General features: G+C 43.7%; 1 protein-coding gene across 11 annotated transcripts in view; it reads left to right on the top strand.

Moving 5' to 3' along the window:
- Window positions 1–23,248, top strand: part of MVB12B (multivesicular body subunit 12B) — a 187,366-nt gene that overhangs the window by 128,150 nt on the left and 35,968 nt on the right. Inside the window, exon 9 of one of the 11 annotated variants that reach the window (XM_072748595.1) lies at window positions 16,376–20,086. The exons of the other annotated variants lie outside the window; for them this stretch is intronic. Coding sequence (XP_072604696.1) covers window positions 16,376–16,479 — 104 coding nt within the window. The 3' untranslated portion in view covers window positions 16,480–20,086. Of the gene's footprint in view, window positions 1–16,375; window positions 20,087–23,248 lie in introns of those variants that run through there. 11 annotated transcript variants of the gene reach the window in all.

Here is a 23,248-nt window from a genome sequence, read left to right as displayed (position 1 = left end):
TTAATATTCCCACTTACATCAGTGGACAGATAATCCAGACAGAAAATCAATAAGGAAACATTGGCCATAAACAACAAATTAGAACAGATGGGTGAAATAGAGGTACACAGAGCAGTCCATCCAAAAAAAATACAGAATGCACATTCTTTTTGAGTGCACGTGGAACATTCTCCAGGCTAGGTCATATGTTAGGCCACCAAACAAGTCTCATAAATTAAAGTTCATGAAATTATATCAAGCATCTTTTCTGACCACAATGTATGAAACTAGAAATCAGTTACAAGAAGAACACTGGGAAAAACACAAATACATGGAAACTAAACATCCAACAGGTCAACAGAGAAATAAAAGTGGAAAAGGAAATCAAAATATATCCTGATACAAATGGAAATACAACTGTCCAAAATCTATATCTATGGAATAGGGATCCCAGTTTAGCGCCTGCCTTTGGCCCAGGGCATGATCCTGGAGTCCCAGAGTCAAGTCCCACATCAGGCTCCCTGCATGGAGCCTGCTTCTCCCTCTGCCTGTGTCTCTGCCTCTCTCTCTCTCTCTCTCTCTCTCTCTCATGAATAAATAATCTTTAAAAAAAAAATCTACAGAACACAGCAAAAGCATTTCTAAGAGAGAAGTTCATTGTGATTCAGGGCCTACCTCAAGAAATGAGAAAAATCTCAAACTATCTAACTTTACACCTAAAGGAATTATAAAAGAAAGAATAAACAAAGCCCAAAGTTAGAGGGAAGAACATAATGAAGATTAGAATGAAAATAAATGAAGACAAAAAAATAAAAAGTACCAATGAAACTAAAAGCTGATTCTTTGAAAAGATAAACAAAATTAATAAGCTTCTAGCCAGACTCATCAAGAAAAAGGCCCAAATCAGACATGAAAGAGCAGTTACCACTGACACCACAGAAACACAAGAGATAAGAGACTATTACAAACAATTATATACCAAGAAATTAAAACGCCTAGGAAAAAAATGGAATACCCAGCTTTCCAACACTGAATCATGAAGAAATGGAAAATCTGAATAGACTGATTACAAGTAATAAGTTGAGTCAGTAATTTTAAAGCTTCTGAAAAGCAGAAGTCTGAGTCAGAAGGTTTCCCAGGTGAATTATAGCAAACATTTGAAGTCAGTACCTACCATTCTCAAATAATTCCAAAACATTGAAGAGGGAGAAACACTTTCAAACTCATTTTATGAGTTTGGTATTAGCATTACCCTGATACCAAAATCAGACCAAGACACCACACACAAAATTACATGGCAATATAGATGCAAAATTTTTAAATGAAATATTGGCAAACTTAACTCAGCAATACATTAAAAGGATCATACATCATTCATCAACTGGAGTTTATTCCAGGAATGCAAGGATGGCTCAACATCCATAAATCAGTGTGATTCACCCCATTAACAAAATGAAGAATAAAAATCATATAATTTTCTCAGTAGATGCAGAAAAAACATTTGACAAAATACAACATCAATTTATGATAAAAACTCTGAGGAAAGTAAACATAGAAGGAAATTATCTCAACATAGTAAAGACCATATATGACAAAGCCACAGCTGACATCCTACTCAGTAGTGAAAAGACTAAAAGCTTTTCCTTTAAAATCAGAAACAAGACAAGGATGCCCACTTTCACCACTTTTATTCAACATAGTATTGAAAACCCTAGCCACATCAGTTGGGCAATAGAAAGAAATAAAGGGAATTCAAATTTGAAAGTAAGAAGTAAAATGGTCACTATGTGTAAATGACATTATTTATATACATAAAGCCCTAGGCTTTACACACACACAAAATTAGAGCTAGTAAATAATTCAATAAAGTCACAGGATACCAACTTAATATATAGAACTTGTGTTTCTACAAACTAATAATGAGCTATAAGAGAAAATCTCATTTGTAATTGCATCAAAAAGAATAAAGTATCTAGGAATAAATTTAACCAAGGTGAAAGACCTGTACACTGAAAACTATAGGACACTGGTGAAAGAGATTGAAGAAGACACAGAAGAAGAATGGAAAGATAATTCATGCTCATGGGTTGGAAGAATTAAAATTCACCCGAAGCAATCTGCAGATTCAATCAAAATTCTTTTTTTTTTAAGATTTTATTTATTTATTCATGAGAGACAGAGAAAGAGGCAGAGACACAGGCAGAGGGAGAAGCAGACTCCCAGCGTGGAGCCCGACGTGGGACTTGATCCCGGGTCTCCAGGATCAGGCCCTGGGCCAAAGGCGGTGCTAAACTGCCGAGCCACCCAGGCTGCCCTCAATCAAAAGTCTAATGGCATTTTTCACAGAATTAGAACAGAGTCCTGAAATTTGCCTTCAGTCAGAAGACTCCTAATAGCCAAAGGAATACTGAAAAAGAACAAAATAAAAGTATCATACTTCCTGATTTCAAAGTATACTGCAAATCTGTAGTAGTTAAACAGTATGATACTAGCATGAAAATAGACACACGTCAGTGGAATAAAATAGAAAGCCTGGAAGTAAAACCATACATAGAAAGTCAACTAATCTGTGATAAAGTAGGCAAGAATATACAGTGGGGGAAAAGACAGTCTCCTTAATAAATGATGTTGAGAAAACTGAACAGCTACATATAGAAGATAAACCTGGACCACCATCTTACATAATCTACAAAAAACACATTTAAAATGGATTAAAACCTTTGAATTTAAGACCTGAACCCACAGAACTCCTAGAAGAAAACATAATCAGTAAGTAAGCTCTTTGACATTGGTTTTAGCAATATTAGGGGGAGGGAGGCAGTCTCCTCAGGCAAGGGCAAGAAAAACTAAAACACCCAATGAAAAAGCTTTAAAAAAAAAAAAAGATTTTATTTATTTATTTATTCATGAGAGACACAGAGAGAGAGAGAGAGAGAGAGAGAGAGAGAGAGAGAGACGCAGAAACATAGGCAGAGGGAGAAGCAGGCTCTCCTGCAAGGAGCCCAATATGGGACTCGATTCCAGACCCTGGGATCATGCCTTGAGCTGAAGGCAGACACTCAACTGCTGAGCCACCCAGGGGTCCCTGAAAAAGCTTTTATACAGAAAGAAAAAAACTTTTATACATCAACAAAATGAAAAGGCAACCTACTAAATAGGAGAAGATGTTCACAAATCATACATCTGATAAGGGGTTAATATCCAAAATATATAAAGAAGGTATACAACTTAGTATCAAAAACACAACCCAGTTTAAAAAACAGGCAAAAATATTAATAAACATTTTTCATGGAAGACTTAAACATGGCCCACAGGCACATAAAAGGATGTTCAACTGATCTTCAGGGAAATGCAAATCAAAACCACAGTGTGGTATCACTGTCAAAATGACTATTATCAAAAAGACACAAAATAATGAATGTTGGCAAGAATATGGAGAAAGGGAACTCTTGTACAATGTTGATGGGAATGTAAATTGAGGCAGCTACTATGGAAAATATGGAAGTCCTTCAGAAAATTAAAAATAGAACTACCATAGGATTCTGCAGTTCCACTTCTGGGTATTTAAAGAAAATGAAAACACCAATTTGAAGAGATATATGTACTCTTACATTTATTGCAGCATTATTTACAATAACCAAGATATGGATGCAGCCCAAGTGTCCCTTGATGGATGAATGAATAAAAAACGTGTGGTATATACATACAATATAGTATTATCCGGCCATAAGAAAATACTAAAAATCTTACCAATTGCAACAACATGGGTGGACCTTGAGGGTATTGTGTTAAGTGAAATAAGTCAAACAGAGAGAGACAAGTATCATGATTTCACTTATACGTGGAATTAAAAAAACAAAACAAAAAAAGGTCAAACCAGAAAAAGACTCGTAAATACAGGAGGCAAACTTCTGGTTACCGAGGGAATGGTGGTTGGGTGGGAGTTGGTAAGTGAAATAGATGGGATTAAGAGGTAGAAACTTGCAGTTATAAAATAAGTCATGTGGATGTAATGTACAGCATAGGGAATATAGTTCCTAATATTATAAAAACTTTCTATGGTGACAGATGGTAACTAGACATATGGGGATCATTTCTATAATGTATAAAAATTTCAAATCACTATGATATACACCTGACACTAATAAAATACTGTATGTCACTTATACTGCAATTTTTAAAAAGTGAGCTTCAACTTCAACAAAAAAGAGTTTCAGAAAAAAAATTAAAAATAATACAAAATAAAAGTAAAATATTTTTTAAAATTTTAAAGTAGGTTTTCAGATATACAGAAAAATATAAAGTCAATCATTATACTGGAAAAAAAATGAGTGACGCTGGGATGTGAGATGTTTCCTAAAGTTCAGAAAACATTGGCCTATAGTTCCTTTTTTTTTTTTAATTTTTTTTATTTATGATAGTCACAGAGAGAGAGAGAGAGGCAGAGACACAGGCAGAGGGAGAAGCAGGCTCCAAGCACCAGGAGCCCAATGTGGGATTCGATCCCAGGTCTCCAGGATCGCGCCCTGGGCCAAAGGCAGGCGCCAAACCGCTGCGCCACCCAGGGATCCCGTTCCTTTAGTTTCTGTAGCTTATTTCAACTCATCAGGAGCTTGATTCTCCTGGCATAGTTAGGTATTAGCACCAGGATTTTCACAGGTGTTCCAGTCTGGTGGAAATAGTGCTGTTCCCTGGGGTTTAGGGCTCATTTTGACCTCTTCCAAACTTGAGAAAGTCATTCCTTTTCTCTGGATTCAGTTTTCCCAGTTGTAAAATGAAGCTATTGGACTAGGTGGTGGTTCTTGCTGCTCTGCCCTCCCACCACTCCTTCTGAGCACCTGTTGAGAGCCAGGCATTTTGCAGGGGTGAAACAGAGGTGTTCTAGAAAATTTTGCCTCAGGGCTTATGGGACTCAGCAGTTCCTATAAGAACCTTAAAAGTTTGTTGCTATACAGAACAGTTCATTGATAAATATTTTTCATCAAAAACAGACACAAACTTTTCTGATTATAAATTCAGACAATATTTTAGGATATATCTCAAACCTTTTTTTCTAATAATATTTTACTGTACATTTCTACCTAATTGTCCATTCTGGCTTTTTGTCAGATTTATTGAGGTATAATTTACATACAATAAAATTCACCCCTTTAATGTGTATAGTTCAGTGAGTTTTGACAAATGTAAATGTCACATTGCCATGAAAATATCATGTAACCACCACCAGAAGTGAGATACAGAATTTTTCCATCATTCCAAAAAGGTCTCCAATTCCTGTTGCTGGTCATTTCCCATCCCATGCCCAGTCCATGATAATCACCCATGTGTTTCATGTGTCATAAATGGAGTCTTACATGATGTAGCTTTGTGTGTTGCTCGGCATCATGTTTTTGAGATTCATCCTTGCTGCATATCTTGATACCTTGCACTTTTTTTTGTAATATTTATTTTAAGTCATCTCTACACCCAACATGGGGCTCGAACCCACAACGCTGAGATTAATAGTCACATGTTCCACCAACTGAGCCAGCCAGGCACCCTAGTAGCTTGTTCCTTTTTATTGCTGAGAGTTTCCATTCCATTCTGAGACCTGGTCACAGGCTTCCTCTGTGCCATTCCGTCACCTTCCCCAAGGCAAAGGTTAACGGTTGTGTAATCTTCTTCCTGTATGCAGTGTACTTTATCTAACAGGTCCTCTAAGGCTGGATATTTACGTTGTCCTCACTGCTAAAATACTTTCCTTCAGATACATCTTTGTTCACTTAGGGTAAGTGTGCATTTCTAGGCCTCTCCATATGTAATGACAAATTACCCACCAAAATGGTTGAATCCATTTACACTTAGGCAAATGTGAGAGAGGTTAGCCTTACTTTCCAAAATCCTGATCCATTTGAAAGAGGTCATGGTACCTCACCACATGGGCACATTTCCCTGTGCTGCATGGTGGCCATTGGTTCCCCCTGGACCTTTCCTGTTCATGCCCTTGCTGCTTTTTCTCTTAAAGTCATCTGGCTTTTGTTGTTCAAGCTGAATGTAGCAGCTCCTAATGGAGCAGTCTTTTTCTGCTTTCATGTCACCACTACTTTTTTTCCCCCAGTTTTTGGTTTCTCCTTTTATTTTGCTTTTTTTCCCCTTTATGTTTTGCACCTTCACATTTTAGGAAGGCCTTCTCTAGCTCACAGTACTTCTGTTACTTTTTTTTTTTTTAATCTAAAATCCATCTGTGATTTGTTTTGATATATAACCTGAGGTAAGGGTCTGTTTTTCCAAATCATCTTTGTCCTAGCACAACTTATTAAATCTTTTTTTTAACCAACTCATTTGAAAATAATCTTACATAAATCGAATATATATTATATTTTGTGGCTTGTGTCCCTATTGACTTGAGTACATATTCTGATGGGAGGGTCATATTTTTAGCTATTAGTTTATTATATTTATTATTTCAACACATTTTAACAATTATAAACGTATATATTTTGGTATCCTGTCTTATTACCCTTTGTAGTAGTTTTCAAAATGTAATTCTAGCTCAAATTTTTACCCAGTTGAAATTTAAAAATCACTTTAAGTTCCAAAGAAAATACTTTTAAGATTATGTTTGAGAAAATATCAAAGCTGTAAATTAATTTAAGAATAGACATCTTTAAAATACTTGATCTTTTCTCCTAGAAGTGTAACATGACTCTCCATTTATTCAAATGTTCTTTTATATCATTTAGTAAAATATTATCATTTACTTTCTATTTATCGAATTCCTAGGTTTCAAATTTTTGTTGTGGTTGTCTTGCTCACTTTATTTTATCCAGGAGTTGCTTATACATATGTTTTAAAGTATTCTTGGTTCTTTCATTTTATAACTGGTTCCCTGTCTTCTATGCATGTTATTTCTAGTAGCTTCCAACTGCTTTACTTGGGTTTTCTCAGTAGACGACATTATCATCTGCAAATACAATTTTGTCTCTTTGATAACATTTATACATTTCTTTTTCTTGCTTTATTTATATTGTTGGCCAGAAATTCCAAAGCAACAAATGATAGTAGCAGTAGTTTGCATTCTTACCTGGTTCCTGCCTTTAGTAGGGATGAATGTTTCTAGCGTTTTGTGGTCAACACTGAGGTAGGGTGTTAATGTAGGAGAGAGTTTGATCATGTTAAAGGAACAATTCTATTCCCACTTTCCTGGGAGTTTGTGGGTTGTTTTTTTTTTTTTAATTCAGGCACTAATTTCAATTTCAAATAAAAATCACTTCAAAATCTATCCATACAATATTGCATTTTTTCTCATTTGACTTATTGGTACGAATCATTTTATTTTGATGATTTCACATTGAGAAAATTGCTTTATTTCCAAAATAAATCCTTCTTTACTGTGGTGCATTATTATTTAAGTACTAGATCTGAGCTGCTGTTATTTAAGTTAGGATTTTGGTATTTATACAAGATTGGGCTTAATGCTTATTAAGGTATTATTTTTGAGTGATCTAAGAATCAGAATTTTTATTTCAAATATGAGAATATTCTTAAATTTTATAATTTCTATTCCTTGGAGTGTTGGAGTGGGTGAAAAAAAATTTCCCTGTAAAAACTAAATGGACCTAGGGAGCTAGCAAGTACTTTGGGAGGAGGAACATTGTTTTTTTAAAGATTTTATTTATTTATTCATGATGGTGGTGTTCCTGTTATCCCCATTTTATAAAGGAGGTTCGGAGACACAGAGAGGCAGAGACACAGGCAGAGGGAGAAGCAGGCTTCTGGCGGGGAGCCCAACATGGACTCGATCCTGGATCCCAGGATCACGACCTGAGCCAAAGACAGAGGCTCAACCACTGAGCCACGCAGGCATCCCGGGAGGAGGACCAATTTATTTCACTTTCTTTCACAATGATTTTTTTTCAGGCTTTCTGCTTTTTCTTGACTTAGTTTCATCATTTGTATTTTCTTTGAAAGAAAAACCTGTCCTTTCACCTAAATTTTAGAGTTTAGTAGTGTAGGGGTGCCTGAGTGGCTCAGTTGGTTAGGGGTCCAACTCTTGGTTTTGGCTCAGGTCATGATTTCAGGGCCATGAGACCCACATTGGGCCCCACACTGGGCATGGAGCCTGCTTAAGATTCTCCCTCTCTCCCTCTGTTCCTCACCCCCTCTTAAAAAAGATGAAGTAAAAAAATAATAATAAAATAAACTTCAGTGGTATAAAGTTCTACCTAAGAGTTTGTCTTGATTTTAAAATTAATATACCTGCAGTCATATATATTCCTAATTTTTTCCTTTTGTCTTGCTAAGGATTTATTTGCTATATTTATCTTTTTAAATAACCAGTTTTTAATCTATTTACAAAGGCATTAGTCTTTCTGTTTCATTATCTTTATTCCTTTTTCTACTTTCTTTTGGCTTCTTTATATATATATTTGAGTTGGATCATCACCTCATTTATTCATGATTTTTTTTATTTTTTTTAAAGATTTTATTTATTGGAGAGAGAGAGTACCTGGAAGCTGGAAGAAAGCAGTGAGGGAGGGAGAGTGAAAGAATTTCAAGCAGATTCCTTGCTGAGCCTGGTGTTGAGCTCATAACCCAGAGATCATTATCTGAGCCAAAACCAAAAGTCAGATGCGTAACCAACTGAGCCACCCAGGTGCCTCTGATTTGTTTATGATTTTTAACAAAAGTATTCAAAGCTATAGAAGTATGTCTATGTGTCACTTTGGTGAAATCTGATATATAGTCTGATATATAGTCATCATGTTTATAAATACACAATAATTTTACTTTTGATTTCCTCTCTGACTCAGGTACTTTTTCTGAGTGAGATTTTAATTTGTTTCTAACTTTCTTGCACACTGGTCAGAGAACATGATCTCTGTAATGTTTTATTTTTTCAAATCAGTGGAGCTTGTCATCTAATGTATTACCGGTTTCAGTAAGTATTCAATTGACACTTGAAAATACGTCTTCTTTCTATAAGGCACTGTGTTTGAGATACACACGCAACAGTTCTTTGATCAGGTAGGATGGATGGATATATCCACATCCATATCTCCATCCCCTACTTGGCCAAAGAATGCTAGCTTTTACTGTTTTATAATTTCTTCTGATGTCCTAATCATTTTTGAGCGTTTTATTTTGTATGTTTCAATGTAGTGTTATTCAGACCATGAAGGTTTGTGACTGTGTATTTTACCTTCCATCAAAATAATATCTGCCCCTTTTTTGTTCCATTTGTGTTTGGGGCCTTATGCTCTAGAAGGCTCTTGTCCCATTTGGCTATCAGGTGCTTTGCAGGGGCCTCATAGCATGGCTGTGAGCTCTCTCACTCCTCCGTCTACTCTGGCCACCTGAGGTTCCTCCTAGGGTGCTGCCCACATAGGCCTTTGCTTGGTTTTCCTTGCATTGCAGAAGGTCTTCCTGTTCCCCGCCCACATCCTCCCCAGCCTCCAGCCTACACTGTAGTCCTGCTCTTCCTGGAAGTCATCCCTGGTGATGCCTGTACTCCTCTGTGCCTTCCACAAGTGGCTCCAGCCCGCCCTCGTACCCAAGATGAACACATACCTCTCAAGTGCCCTCGTATGCAGCCAGCCACCCACATCCACCCCTTGTGGGCAGAAGCTCTGCTTTCAGAGTTCCCCCAGCCCAGCATATGGTACCAAGTCTAGGCCTGCTCAGTCTTTCTCTGCCACCTAGTCACTTTGTTGTAAAGGGATCAATCGCTGCTACTAGACTACTCTGTTTTTAAGAGTTCATCATGAAACACCAAGTAATTCATTAAAAACAAAAAATTCAACAACCTTACTCCAACATTTTGATCACTAGAAGTCCTATTGTAAAGCTTTCCCATGTTCCCTGGTGATTCTCCAGGGACAGACACAGAACACTGGACGGCATAGTATAGAAGAAGCAGCAGGGGTGTTGGAAGCACCTGCCTTCCAGGCCAGACACCATTCCTGGCACTTGCAGCTGCTCTCACCCAGGCTTGCCATCCTTCCGTCCGTGGCAGGGCTCCCCACTCCTCCCACACATGGGGCTGTGAGGTTCAACAGCACATTCAGTCGGCCATTACTGAGCACCTCCTGTGTGCCAGCACAGGGCCAAGTGTGGTTGATTATGTGCACAGTGCCAGCAGGGAGCCTGGGGACAATGGTTGGGGGCTCAGAAAGCATGAGGCCCCTTGCACACCAGTTTGCTGTGACCTGCCACCAAAAGCATGTGGTACAAATTGTAGAAATCATGTTGCCCTTCAGTGTGTTGAGGTGGGTCACTGGAGAAGGCCCGTTGGCCATGGTCACATACGGTACCAGCATCCACAGGGTGATCCTGGGCCACAGAGGTCTGCAGGCCCTTTTCTCTTGGGCTGTCTGCCTGATAGCACAGCCTCCCTGGTTTCCTGTCATTAGCATGGTTTCAGATGAGAGTGAATATACCCACAGCCCCTCTTGCTAAGGCTCATTTCCAGAGGAAGACAGAAAGTCATTCTTCATGGTTAAAAGTAAGGACAGCCTATAATTTGGGCAAATTTAGCCACTTCCTACCTTTCCTGCCCAGAGACTGAGGAGTATTTCTGAACCTGGAAGGGCTGGCCAAGGCCCAGGAGGCCCTACATCCTAGGGGCTGCTGGACTCATTCCCTGCAGTGAGGAGGACTGGCTTCTGTCCTCTCCTGACCAGCCTTGCCTTGAAAGAGCAAGTGATAGGTGTGTCTGTCTGGTTTCGGGCATAAAGGTCTCTGTTGAGCTAAATCGCCTTCCTGTGTGAACTTACCTAATATGTATAACCACCCTGGGAAGCAGGTGGTGTTCCTGTTATCCCCATTTTTATAAAGGAGGTTAGAGAGGTGAGTGGATTTCCCAAGATCACACGGTAAATCTCAACAGTGCCTGCACTCTGGCTTCCACAGAATCCCATCCTAGCCTTTCACGCCCTGCTCTCAGCTTTACGTTTCCTTATTTCCTAGATGGTCTCCTCCATGAGGGAGGTGCTTGGCCTCATCAGTCTTCACAACCCCAGCCTCCTGATACAAGCATCAGAGTTGACTGCAGGCTCTGCAGTCAAGTTCATATCACTGTCTGGTCTCCCCTCTGGCCAGCAGCCTGGGCCAGGCCGGAGCAGCAGCAGCAGCAGCAGCTGCAAAGCAGCACAGGCGGGAAGCCTCATTAGGTGCTGAGCACTGCTGGTTACCTACACTGTGCAGGGCACAGACCCGGGCCTGCCCTGGGAAGGAAGGCCTGGCTCCTAGGAAGGCAGTGGGCAAATTCCATTTTCTCTCATTAGGCAGCCTAACGGATGGCCAGCTGAGCTTGCAGATCTGTCCAGGGACTGGTGGACTCTCCCACTTGCTCCCAGAGCAGCCTGGGAAGCCAGCCCCCTCTGGGGTGGCACAGATGGCAAGCCCAAACGACAAAGTAAACTCCAATATGTCTTGGAGACACTGTCAGCCTGCAGCTTATTTGTCATGTCACGGCAGCCTCGTGGATTCAGGGGCACCTGCCCTGCTTCCTCTCCCATATGAGGATTATTTACAGGAAACGGATTTTTGTAGGGTTGGGGTGGAGGGCCCAGTGATGGAGTGTTTCCAGAATGGACATTGCTCACATTTGGAAAGTGAATGATGATAATAGCACTTACCTAGCATTTATAGCATCAGTTCCTGTTCTGAGTGCTTTCCCCAAACTGTCTCTTCTGCCCTGACAACCTTAAGAGGTGGAGGCTTCCTTAATCCGAGTGCACAGCTCCAGAAACAAAGGCACAGACAACTTAGTTCACTTACCACTTACACAGGTTAGCCCTCCTCTCAACTGCCACACTCTCTTTCCTCTCCTGTAGAAGCAGAAATACAGGCGTGAAAAGCTTTCTCCAAGAACACAGCGAAGATTCTGTGAGATAGAACTTGCAAGACACCTGGTCCACAGCAGGTGCTCATCCTCAGAGTGAGCTGGGGAAGCAGGGAGAGGGGAATGGTTGAAGGGGGTCTGCCCTTTGGGGCACCTTGTAGGTGGAGGAGTGGTCAGGACAGGCTGTGATCACTTGTTGAGGGGAAGGTCCTGAGAGCTGCACCCAGTGGACCCCTATGCTCAGAGGAGACCAGACCACGGCTCAGAGAGGAGCAGATGTGGTCAAGCCCTGCAAGCAGCAGGAGTTCAAATGAGGGAGCAGAAGCAGGGGGAGGGGGCACAAGGGAACTCAGGGGTGGAACTGCCCTCGTCCCCTGCCTTCCAGAGGTAGGAAGAGAGAATGCTGGAGGGCCTGGCCTGGGTGCCCAGGACACATATCCTTGGAAAGCATTTATTTATCTTAACGATTTAGCTTTAAAGATGCCCCAGAACTCACAGCCTCGGGGCACAGGTAAGCAATGACAAGCCAGGCAGAATAAAAAGAACAGATTAGGCAATTCGTGCGACTGATCCTGCACTGTTGGCAGAGTCCGTGTAAATTCCATGTGGGCTGGTTGAGGATACCTGGAATGTCAAGAGCTGGGTGGTTATGAAAGTCACAGTGTTTCATTCCTCAGCCCCCTTCACTCGTTGTTGGGAAACTCCTTTCCCAGCAGCCCCTGTATGTGTGGGAAGCAAGGGGTCCACCAGCCCAAGCCTCGTTCAGACTTTTGAGGTGTCAGTGACCAGCAGAGGTGCCTTCTTTTGCTCAGGCAGGTTAAAAAAGGAAAGTCAGGGATCCCTGGGTGGTGCAGTGGTTTGGCGCCTGCCTTTGGCCCAGGGCACGATCCTGGAGACCCGGGATCGAGTCCCACATCGGGCTCCCGGTGCATGGAGCCTGCTTCTCCCTCTGCCTATGTCTCTGCCTCTCTCTCTCTCTCTCTCTGTGACTATCATAAATAAAATAAAAAAAAAAAAAGGAAAGTCATTCCCAAGCGCCCAGGAGGATCTTTGTTTTGTGGGTGCACCCGCCTGTAGGCGTGCATACACACGTGCAAATGCACGCACACCCATTTGGCCGTGCGTGCAAGACTTCCAAGCAGAATTTGCAGTGTAAAAAACAGACCAAGCATGGTTCCCAGAGTGGGATGTAGGCCCTTCAGCCAGCCATTTATTAAACCCTGAGGCCTGCCTCCTGCCAGTCACTCTGCTTTATTTTGAGCCATAAAGGCACAGAAGACAGGCCCTTGCCATTAGCCTAGGGCACTCTCCCTCCATCTACAAAGCCAGCACTCAGCTGTTAGGTGCATGTAGGCCTACTTGTCCTCGGAGTTGGTAGGGGAGCCAGGGAATGGTATTCCCCAGTGAGGCAGATCTGTTTGGTGACTTGGGGGCCTCCAGCTTTTTGGTACTGGATACTGATTCTGTTCTGAATATTGCTGGGAATAACCTGGCGGCTGTTCAACCAGCCTCCTCTCTGTGCTGGGTTAAGAGGTAGAAAGTGCCCCACCCGGCAGAGGAAGGAAAGAGTTGTCCGAGCCCGTTTGCCAGTGCCTTTGCTTTCAGATGTGTGTTGTTTGGGAGTGTGATTTGGGTTGGGGTAAGTGTGTTGGCTGAAATGATTGGAAGAATAATTGGAATCTCTTAGGAGGGAGGAAAGGAGGGGATGTTCAGGGATAATTGCTAACCGACACGGAATATAAAAGAGCTGTGGAATGCTCAGCAACTTCCAGTTCTTTCTCTGGGACAAGTGGCCTGTGATGGGGTGTGGGATGGCAACTCTAGCAGCAGATAGTTTCATTTTAAAGCCCTGGGACCCAAGTAGCAGCTCTGCCCTTAAGACAAGCCCCTTCACTGCCTTTGAGCTTCAGGTCAGTCTTTGTTAAGTAGGGATTATAGGAAAGTCTGATTAAGGGACTTCTAGTGTGTCTTTTCTTATCAGCTGTGAGATTCATAACAATGAAAAATAAGACCCCTGTTTCTTCGATGCAAGAAGTTTTTATTGAGCATCTTATTTTGCTGGTGTTGGTGTCATGTACACAAACCCCACAAGGATGCCACCTCCCTGTGAGCTCTCCCTGAACAGCTGGCGCTCGGCATCCCTGCCCATGAGGCGGCTGGTCCCTGGTGAATGAGGGAAGCCAGCTGAAGAGGGGGTGGGCCAGGGTCCTGGTGGGGCAGGACAGGGATCCAAGGGCTCAGAGGTAGAACGGCAGAGTCACCATTCGTCCATGTGATGCTCTCAAATTAGGAGTTTTATTTTTAACTCTAAGGTTGGACATTTCAGTGACCGTTTCCTCTCTGCTCATGGGCTGTGGAGGAACCCTATTTCCAACAGCGCTAGCCCTGTGTGTGCTTCATGGAGGAGGTAGTTAGGCACACGGGTTTGGTGTCTGCTCAGCTATAAAGCTCATGTAGTTTCTTTCTACACACGCGCACACACGCACACAGCCTCTGCTTCTCTCTGGATCATCATTATCAACCCGGGTACCATCCAGGCCTGGGGTGCAGGATCACCAGGCCCTGATAGGAAAGAGAGAGAGAGAGAGAGAGAGAGAGAGAGAACAAACCAATCTGAGAAAGAAACGCAGTAACAGAGGAAAAGCTTCCAGAGACAAACGCACAGAGCACATCCCCTGGAGTCAGTATGACTTACACCCATTAGCACCTTCCTTTGGGCCCTTCAGTTTGAAACCATTCTTTCTGGACTGAAAAATAGCCTCTCTGCTTTTATTTCCAAACTTCAAAGTTACCTCTGAAATAAAGTTTTCCAGTGAAATTCCAAAGGTTTTACACATGTGTAAAGGGAGGAGTCTGGCTGTTAAAATGTGTTTGCTCTGCCCCCTTGATCCCCTTAACCACAAAAGCTCTGCAGCTGCCTCTAGTTTGTCCTCCTAAATATTCTCCCAGCTTACTTCAAGCCCACGCAAGGGCGCACGGCTCCAGCCTCTTCATCGCCTTCCCAGTCTTGGTCAGTGGGGGTGGGGCGCCAAATTGGCCTTTCTGTTCTTCTGGAGGAAAACCTTCCCTGGTGGGGCACTGTTCACAGCTCTTCAGCCACTCCTGCAAACCACAGTCTGTGCAACTGGGAGCACCCGTGGCCTCAGGCTGGGCTGATGAGACGGCGGTCCTGGTCAGAACCAAAGGAATTTCCCAGCTGTAAGCAAGGATAACCTTGCAAAGGCTGGCAGTGTGGCCATGGTCGGTTTTTAACGGCTGCATGTGTTTAGCCCCAAGAAGACCCCACTGAATAATTGGGGTATAGAGCATTTTTGAGACTCTAATGCATTCTGTTATGGTTTTGCTGTCATGGGTGATTCTAGAACAATAAACTTTGATAGGTCATCTTGAATGTCTCTTCCTAACACAATAATTAGACCATAAATGTTTTCACAGGATGATTCCCCAAGATGTTCCCAAGTGCCGAAATTTAGAAACAGCTCTTTAGCGCATAATTCCCTGCACGAAATGTAGGAACATAAAAGTGAACCATTTGGGTGAACCTTTAGAACTAATGATTCTATAAATAAAAACTGATGTCACTTATAAAGTTATTTAAATAAATTTTGTCACTAAAATAAATTCTTCCATATATTACATCACTGTTAATAATTTTTAACTGGGAGTTCTGTTTATGTCAAAAAGATTTGAGCCAAGACCCAAGTTTTTTCTAATCAGGCTATAAAGTGTGCTTGGCTGAGGTTCCCATTTTTACCCCTGCCTGCGCTACCCCCCGCCCCACCTCAGGATGTTCAGAACGTTGGCAAGAACCTGGCTGAAAGTGAAGACAGCTTCAGAACTAGGGAGGAAGGAGATCAGGCCCTCTGTTGGGGCCGCCTTGCCTCCATCTGAGAAGGCTGTTGCTTCTAGCGGAGGCCAGGTTCACCAACACGGATGGCCAGTGCCGTCCAGCCACCAGGTCCAGAAGCCAGACCATCCCAGGTCCCCGCCCCTCCTTCCATACTGCCAGCGCACGGCTTGCAGTCAGCAGTCCACACTCTGCTCACACCCCTTCATTTTCTTCTACCTCTCTCAATCTCCCCTTCTTCCTTGGTGGCATCAGTCTTACAAAATAAGAAATAGTCGTTTCAAGAAAGTTAATGCTTTTGCAGGAGAGAAGTGGTGGGTAGCCCAGTTGGGCTGAATTCAGGTGCCAGGCATGTGTTGGGCTGACTTACTGGCCAGACTCCCCACACGTGGAATTGCAGTTTTTGCTTTAGCAAAATGACAAATTATTACATGTCGTGACCTTCAGGATTTCCACCAACAGTAGACACTACAAATGTGTCCTCAGGTACCAGCAGGGAGAGCCCACTTCAGGAGTAAGCACATGGCTCCCCATACTTTGCCTTCTCCATATTTTATCCAACCTTAGGTAGCCCTGGGTGGTGGGGACTTCATGGAGATTACAGGAGTGTCGCATCTCATCCTACAGATGGGAAAAAGGCGTGCTGGAGCAGCACCCCTACTCCCAGCCACGTGGGATTTTACAGGCGCAGCATTGAAAGCCACCTCATGTTTTCTCAACCTCAGGTGAAAATGAAGTCACAGTCTGGTGTTTGTCCAACAGCCTGGACGGAATGGAGCCGAGAGTACCACCGATTGGGGCCCCCTCTCCACCAAAACCAAAACAATAAAAAGCCAAAAAAGAGGTGTGGTTTCAGGGGGTGTCTGTTGAAGACCACTTGCAAACTTGTTCTTAATAAAGACTGAGCAAACTATTAATACCCCCTTGCCCTCTGAAGCCCCCAGAGCCCCCAGACCAGCAGCCTTGAATATTCTCTCATGGAGAGGCAGCCTTTGACTTTGGGATCTGGGGTCCTTTCCAGACCTCTGCCCAAGTGGTTTTTCCACTGACCCAATAAATGATTACACCGCAGTCAGGAGGCCCATATCCAACACCCAGTTCCATTACGGGCCCACTGAGCCACATTGAGCAAGCCCATATACCTCTCTGAGCTCCGGTGTCGTCATGGTGACACTGGAACAGTGCCCTCACTGGCAGAGGGTAGAAACTAGGATAAAAGGAGTTAATGGGTGTGCAGTCAATCCCAAAAGGAAGTCAAAAGGCGCTGCATGTGGTCACCGGGTAAGTCTTAAAACTCTGAGAGTCTGAATTCCCTCTTCTCTTGGCTACTCCTCCCCTGGGCTGAGGCCCTCACTCCATGCAGACCCCTAGCTTTGCCAACCCTCATGGTTTCTGTTTCCCCTCCTGGTTTTTGGTTTTTAAATTCACGTAACATTTCCGCTTTCCTGGGGCTTTACAGAAAGTATTTTTAAGGACAGGCCCCTGCTTTCCTGTTAGGCATCCCCAATTCCTCCCTATAGTTCCTCCTCCGCAGGGCTGCAGCTCCTAAACTGTCATAGTGGAGAAATTACTGACGTGTGTCTTTTTAAGAAGCTGTTAGGTTCCACTGAAATGTATCTTCTCATACTTTGTTCTGACCAAAGGGTCCCTTTGAAAAATTCAGGGCAGATTTTCAAGTGGCTGGAAGTCATTACTCGGGGACGCCCAGAAAGGTTTAAGAAGGAAACTCAAGAATCGAGCCCACATTAGAAATATGTTCCTTAGCTTCAAAATATGAAGAGCTCAATTTGAGTTAGGTATAGAGAGAGAGGGAAAAAGAAAGCCTTCTGTCTGGATTCCAGAAAAGACAGTCTCAAGCTATCTGAATGTTACCTTTTTTTTCCTACAATTGAAGGTAAAAGCCATAGAAACCCTGAGTGCTCAGGAAATTCACTGCAGATGCAGAGACAGACCAAGGACCTCCCTGGGTTCCTAACATCTTATGAGTTTTAGAGGTTCAGTCTGCAAAATATCAAATATATAAACAAAGAGAAACCCGTGGTCAGGTCTCCTAACAAGTGATAAATAATTACTTAGTGGAGTACCTGGTTGTGCTTTGGCCCTGCTACTTCTTGATATCTTGTCTTAAATTACCTTGGAGTGTATAAGAACCTGGCCTTCTAAGTGGAACACTGCTGGCCTCCCTTTGACCTGGAAGCATGACTCCCTTGCCTCTCATGGCCACGAGACAGTGACCCCATTTGCCTCTCTGGGTTGTGATGTGGTCTAGCACAGTGTCTAGCACTAAGTCCAAGCCTTTCACCAAGTGACAGCTGTGACCGGTACTACGGTACTGCCTGCCCATGCCACAGTTGGTCCTTACAGGCAACAAAGAGTCGTGTGTGTGGATAAAAGCTTCACAGAACTGTGCCCACAAGACCTCACTGAAGCACCCTCTGGCTCCAGGCACAGAGTTGAGCTTCTCATGGTGTCCCAGAGTTCCTGAGTCAAAGTCTGGAGGTTTGAAGCTAGGGATTTGCATTTTTTTTAAAGATTTTTTTAATTTATTCATGAGAATGTATAGGGAGGAGAGAGAGAGAGGCAGAGACAGAAGCAGGCTTTCATGCTGGGAGCCCGACGTGGGACTCCATCCTGGGTCTCCAGGATCACTCCCTGGGCTGCAGGCGGCGCTAAACCGCTGCGCCACCGGGGCTGCCCGGGACTTGCATTTTTAATGAGCATCCCAGACCATTCTGACACACTTGGAAGTTTAAGGACCTGTGGTTTGGAGAGAAAGGATGTGTCTCTAGAGTGGGGGCACCAGCTTTGAAGACACCCATCTCTAAAGTACTAACAGAAGCCAAGCTTACCAGCGCCTGCCTTATCTCCCTCACTTGTCTGGACTAGCACCTCTCCCACAGAGATGCCACTTGTCATCTCTAGGGATGTGACTGCTCTCCAGACAGAGGCTTCCTATGGTCAGAGCTTCTTTTCCATGGGCTGGCTTCACAGTGGAGTTTCTCTGGCTGAGAAGCAGTGTCTCCTGCAGTTTGGGTTATCTGCCTGGACTTTACATTTGGGGCTCCTACTTAAAACCACTGTTCTTCCTGCCTGTGGCATCTGTTGTCTCCTATACCTGTCTCAGCTGCTCTGGAAGATTTCTGTCTCTTTGAGAGGCCCCTTAGCAGTCTCCCACATGAATCTGTGACCCTTAGTCTCTGAACTTGCAGATCCCCACCTAGCTACATTTGCTTGCTCTGCTCGGACTCTGCTGATGGGGCAAAATGAGGCTGTGCTCCCATGCGGGGACCAGCGCTTACTGCATAAGATGGCAGGTCTTGGGTGGAGGCAGCCTGGAGTCTCAGGCAACCAGGGCTTGAGCTCCCACTTTGCTGCTGCCTTGTTGGACATGTCTGTGTGGAAGTCATGAGCACCCAGACCCAAGTATCTCCACCTGGAAAAGGAAAGCATTCCACAGAACTGAACTAAACTAAGCATTTCCATGAAACTAAATTGCTGGCTTGGACCTTCTCAGATCCTTTGATTTGTTTATCCTCAGAATTCTGACACCCCATCTCAGCTCACACCAGATAGATAGATGTGCCGGTCTTATGCCCCAAACTATTTTTGTACTTCTATCTACTGTGGAAGCAGCTGCTTTGCCCCATTCCTTTCCAAATCCCCTTCTGTAGGAGAATAGAGTTATGGAGCAGCTGATGTCAGAGCCATAGGGGTGGGCATCCCACAAGTGCAGAGCTGTGGAGAGAATGCTACAGAGAGAATTAAGAGGCTCGGTAGTGTTGTGGGGAAGAGGCAGCTCCCTGGGTTCAGATCCACCTCTGCATCTTGCTGGCCGTGAGCTCCTGGGCAGGTTGCTTAACTGCTCTTAGCCTGAATGTTCTCTGTGAAATTGAGAGGTGGGGGGTTTGATGACAATAATGAATAACAATACGTAACCCAGCATTGTCCTGAGAAATCTGTCAGTAGACAGAAAGCACCTAGACCAGGGCTTGGCACAGAGTAGGAGTTTAATTAACTGTGAGCTGCCACCGCCACCATCACCACCCTCTTCGGGATTTAAAGGACTGATGGCAGGTGCGAGGGATGAAAACAAGCCCCTGTTGTCCCAGGCCCCAGGATTAGACATCCAGGTGGGTGGCAGAGCTATTCTTTGGGATCAGAAACAGAAGCAGGAAGCTTGTGAGGGAAGAGAGATCCATCCACCCTTTCTTCTCTCTCAGCAAAGGGCGGGAACAATGTGTTGCCGCCTCTTCTGTTGTGTACCCAGCGGAGCGAGCACGTGGCCGGCAGAGAGCCCCCTCTGCCCGCTGGCTGGCTCCGTGGCCCTTCAGGGATTGCTGTCTATTGTCTTTGAATCACACTGCTGGGAAGTAGTTTGCATAGATTCCCAAGTTTGTAATTAAAACAATTGAGAAACAATTTTCGCTATAAAAAAAAAAAAAGAATAGCTGAAAAGGAAGTGTCTTTGAAGCAGATGTTGTGCTGTGAGCCATGTAGAAATATTATTTTATCATCAACCCAAAACGGTTATCTCAAGACTTGAAAGGAAAACTAAGGGAACATCTTTTCTACTAACCCAGCGTTTTTTTAGCGCCTAATATCATTTCACATTTAAAGGTGACAGCAATATCTTTAACGTTTTTCTATTGGATTAATAACGTTTAATGTTCAAAGCAATAAAGTGAAATGTTTTCGTGAGAGTGCTTTATATCACTAGTGGAAAATTCAAGTGAAGGAAAAAAAAAAAGACCACACACGCAAAGTAATAGATGTTGAGAGCCATAAACTGGAAAGGAAGCCGGGCACGGAGGTGGTTTCGCAGAGCCTGTGGGTGCATGAGGCTGGGTCCCGCCGGCCCGGCGCCTGGAGGGGCTTCGTGCTCTTGGCAGTGAGCGCTGGGAGCCCCCGCCCGGTCCCCCAGCCATCCGTCTCCGCCCAGCAGCGGAATATGACAATGTTAGCATTTTTCATTTCCCTGACGTTACCATTAATAAAGCAATGATCCAAAAGGGGCTTTGCTGAGTCTGTTCTTTATGCTCCCATCACTCACGACTAGATAATTTCACACAGGATCGTTTTAAAATTAAATGGCGATAAAAACGCTCTGCTGTTCTGTGTTCACCAGTTCATAGAAGTCTATCAAGTCATTAATGTGTCATGACAAACTGCTCGATGGATACAAGAGTAATTAATTATTTGAATAAATAACAAGTTGAACGTGGGGCTTTGAACCACAATGACATACGCATCCCATTAAGGGTGTCTTAGGAACCTCTGCAGAGCCCTGGTACGAAGAGTTAAAATGCAGGCCAGGGTCTTGGAAATGATGAAAACCAACTTCGTAAACACAGGGTAATATTTTACAGGGAGAAAGCCAAAATGTCACATTTCTGTGCCCACATGTTGTTCGGTGTTGAAAGTTCTCTGGCAGCGGCCATCTCAAGATACCACTTGATCAGGCGACAATTTCAGAGAACAATTATACAGATTTTCATAATCACCGTTAATCTCTGCATATTTTTCACGATAATTACAGCAATTATTATTTAGATTCCTCTTGTACATGCCCATTGTCAGGAAGGAACAAGTGCTTATTAGACCGGATAGTTCAAAGAACCTCGGATTCAAGTTCTTTGTCATGTGTGTGCTTGTTATTTGAACTCGCGTTGCCTCTGAAAGTTCATCAGCTCTAGAAATTAGAGTAATATTCGCAGGCTCTATTATTAAATCTTGAGGCTGAGCTCGTTGGGCTGTGGTTCGCGTGGATGGCTGAATTGTTCGTTCGTGGGGCTGCTGAGTTCAGTTGGAATTACTGTCAGGTGGCAGGAGGTGCCCGTGACAGGTGCAGTCAGAGAAGGGTAGCAGCCTCACACCTCTTCTCCACGACAGTCTTACAAAGTGAACTAACAACCAATATTTAGAGAATACATTTTTGTGACATGCCCTTTAAAGGTTAATATTAAATCTGAGATCTGGGTAATTTATGACATTGTGCTTCACAGACGCAGCAAGTGAGACCACGTGCTCTCCAGTATTTCCAAATCAAGGTGGGTGTCCATTCAGGCATCAGTTCTGTCTCGGAACTTTCTCTTCGCATCACTGTGGTCCAGAGAGCTTGTCCACTGGAGCTGTGTCCACTCTCACAAGGTGATAGGCTGCTTGTGAGAGAAGCTATTTCCCAGAGCAGAGTTTCTTGAAAACGATGCAGTTTGGAAACGCCCTGCTGTGGAGGTCCAGTGTGTGTGCTCCTCTGCCCTGCCCCAACTCCAGGCCTGAGGCATTCTATGCCCAGCCATGGGGATCGGCAGCACCTGCCCACCTCAACCAGATCTTAGGTGGATCTTACAGGTCCAGCTACATGAGGGGAACAATGGCTAGGCCTTTGGCTTTGAACCAGGAAGTTCAGTATTTCAGCCTTCTGTAAAATCAAGAAAAATACAAGACATAAAAATGCCTTTTTTTCCTCTTCAAATTAAGTTGAATTGTTAAGTTATGACCTCGTTTGAATGCACACGAGCAACGCAGTCTTACACAAACATAAGTTGGGTTTAGATTGCTGTCAGACTTCTCTTGGAGGTCCCGTTTTATTTGGTCTTTACCTGCCTATCACTGTACCTGGTCTCTTGGAACCGCTTGGCAGCACAGAGAGGCTGAAGCCTGGGGCCGGCTCAGGCAGCCTCTGGTGGCCGCCCCCCCTCCTTAGCTCCAAGACTCTTGTCTAAGCTTCTCTTATGCACTGGGGGGATGACCAGGTCCAGGTCCTGGGGAATTTTTTTTTTTTAAAGATTTTATTTATTCATTCATGAGAGACGGAGAGAGAGAGAGAGAGAGGCAGAGGGAGAAGCAGGCTCCATGCAGGGAGCCTGATGTGGGACTTGATCCTGGGTCTCCAGGATCACGCCCTGGGCTGAAGGCAGTGCTAAACCGCTGAGCCACCCTGGGGGTCCTGGGGAATTTGATCCCACTGGTCAAGGTCAGAAGAACTCTGTGCTGTTATGTTTTGTACCATTTTTCTTTCTTTTTTTTTTTTTTTTGTACCATTTTTCTTTAGCTGGTAAGCAGTCTGTCTTCAAATCTTAAATAAAATGTATAATAAGGTTCTGCTGTTCCCGTTTGGGTGATACTCAAGGCTACCATCCTATTGATAAAGTACTTGAGCAGTTAGACAATTAAAAGCTTATTTGCTGGTTATGGAATTATGACATTTGAAAATGAACTGCCGGGTGTCTGGGTGGCTCAGTCAATGAAGTGTCTGCCTTCAGCTCAGGTCGTGATCCCAGGGTCCTGGGATTGAACCCTGCATTGGGCTCCCTGCTCAGGGGGGAGTATGCTTTTCCCTCTGCCCCTCCCCTTACTTGTTCTCTCTCTGTCTCAAATAAAATCTTGAATGAAAGAAAGGAAGGAAGGAAGAAAAGGAAATAAGAAAATGAATTGCCGAGACCTCTGAAGCGGGTGTATTTGTCCTGGCCATGAGCATGTTCCTGGGAGAGTGCCCAGAAATGCTGCAGGTGGTGGCTCCCAGACACCTTCCCTCTCCACACACCTTCCATCCGCTTTCTCACTCTTCTCAGTTAGGCTTTTCTGCTGCCATCTGTAGA

The sequence above is a fragment of the Vulpes vulpes genome, chromosome 2 (genome assembly GCF_048418805.1).
Source record: "Vulpes vulpes isolate BD-2025 chromosome 2, VulVul3, whole genome shotgun sequence".
In the NCBI taxonomy this organism is placed as follows: Eukaryota; Metazoa; Chordata; class Mammalia; order Carnivora; family Canidae; genus Vulpes; species Vulpes vulpes.
This window is presented reverse-complemented; position numbering and strand designations above follow the sequence as displayed.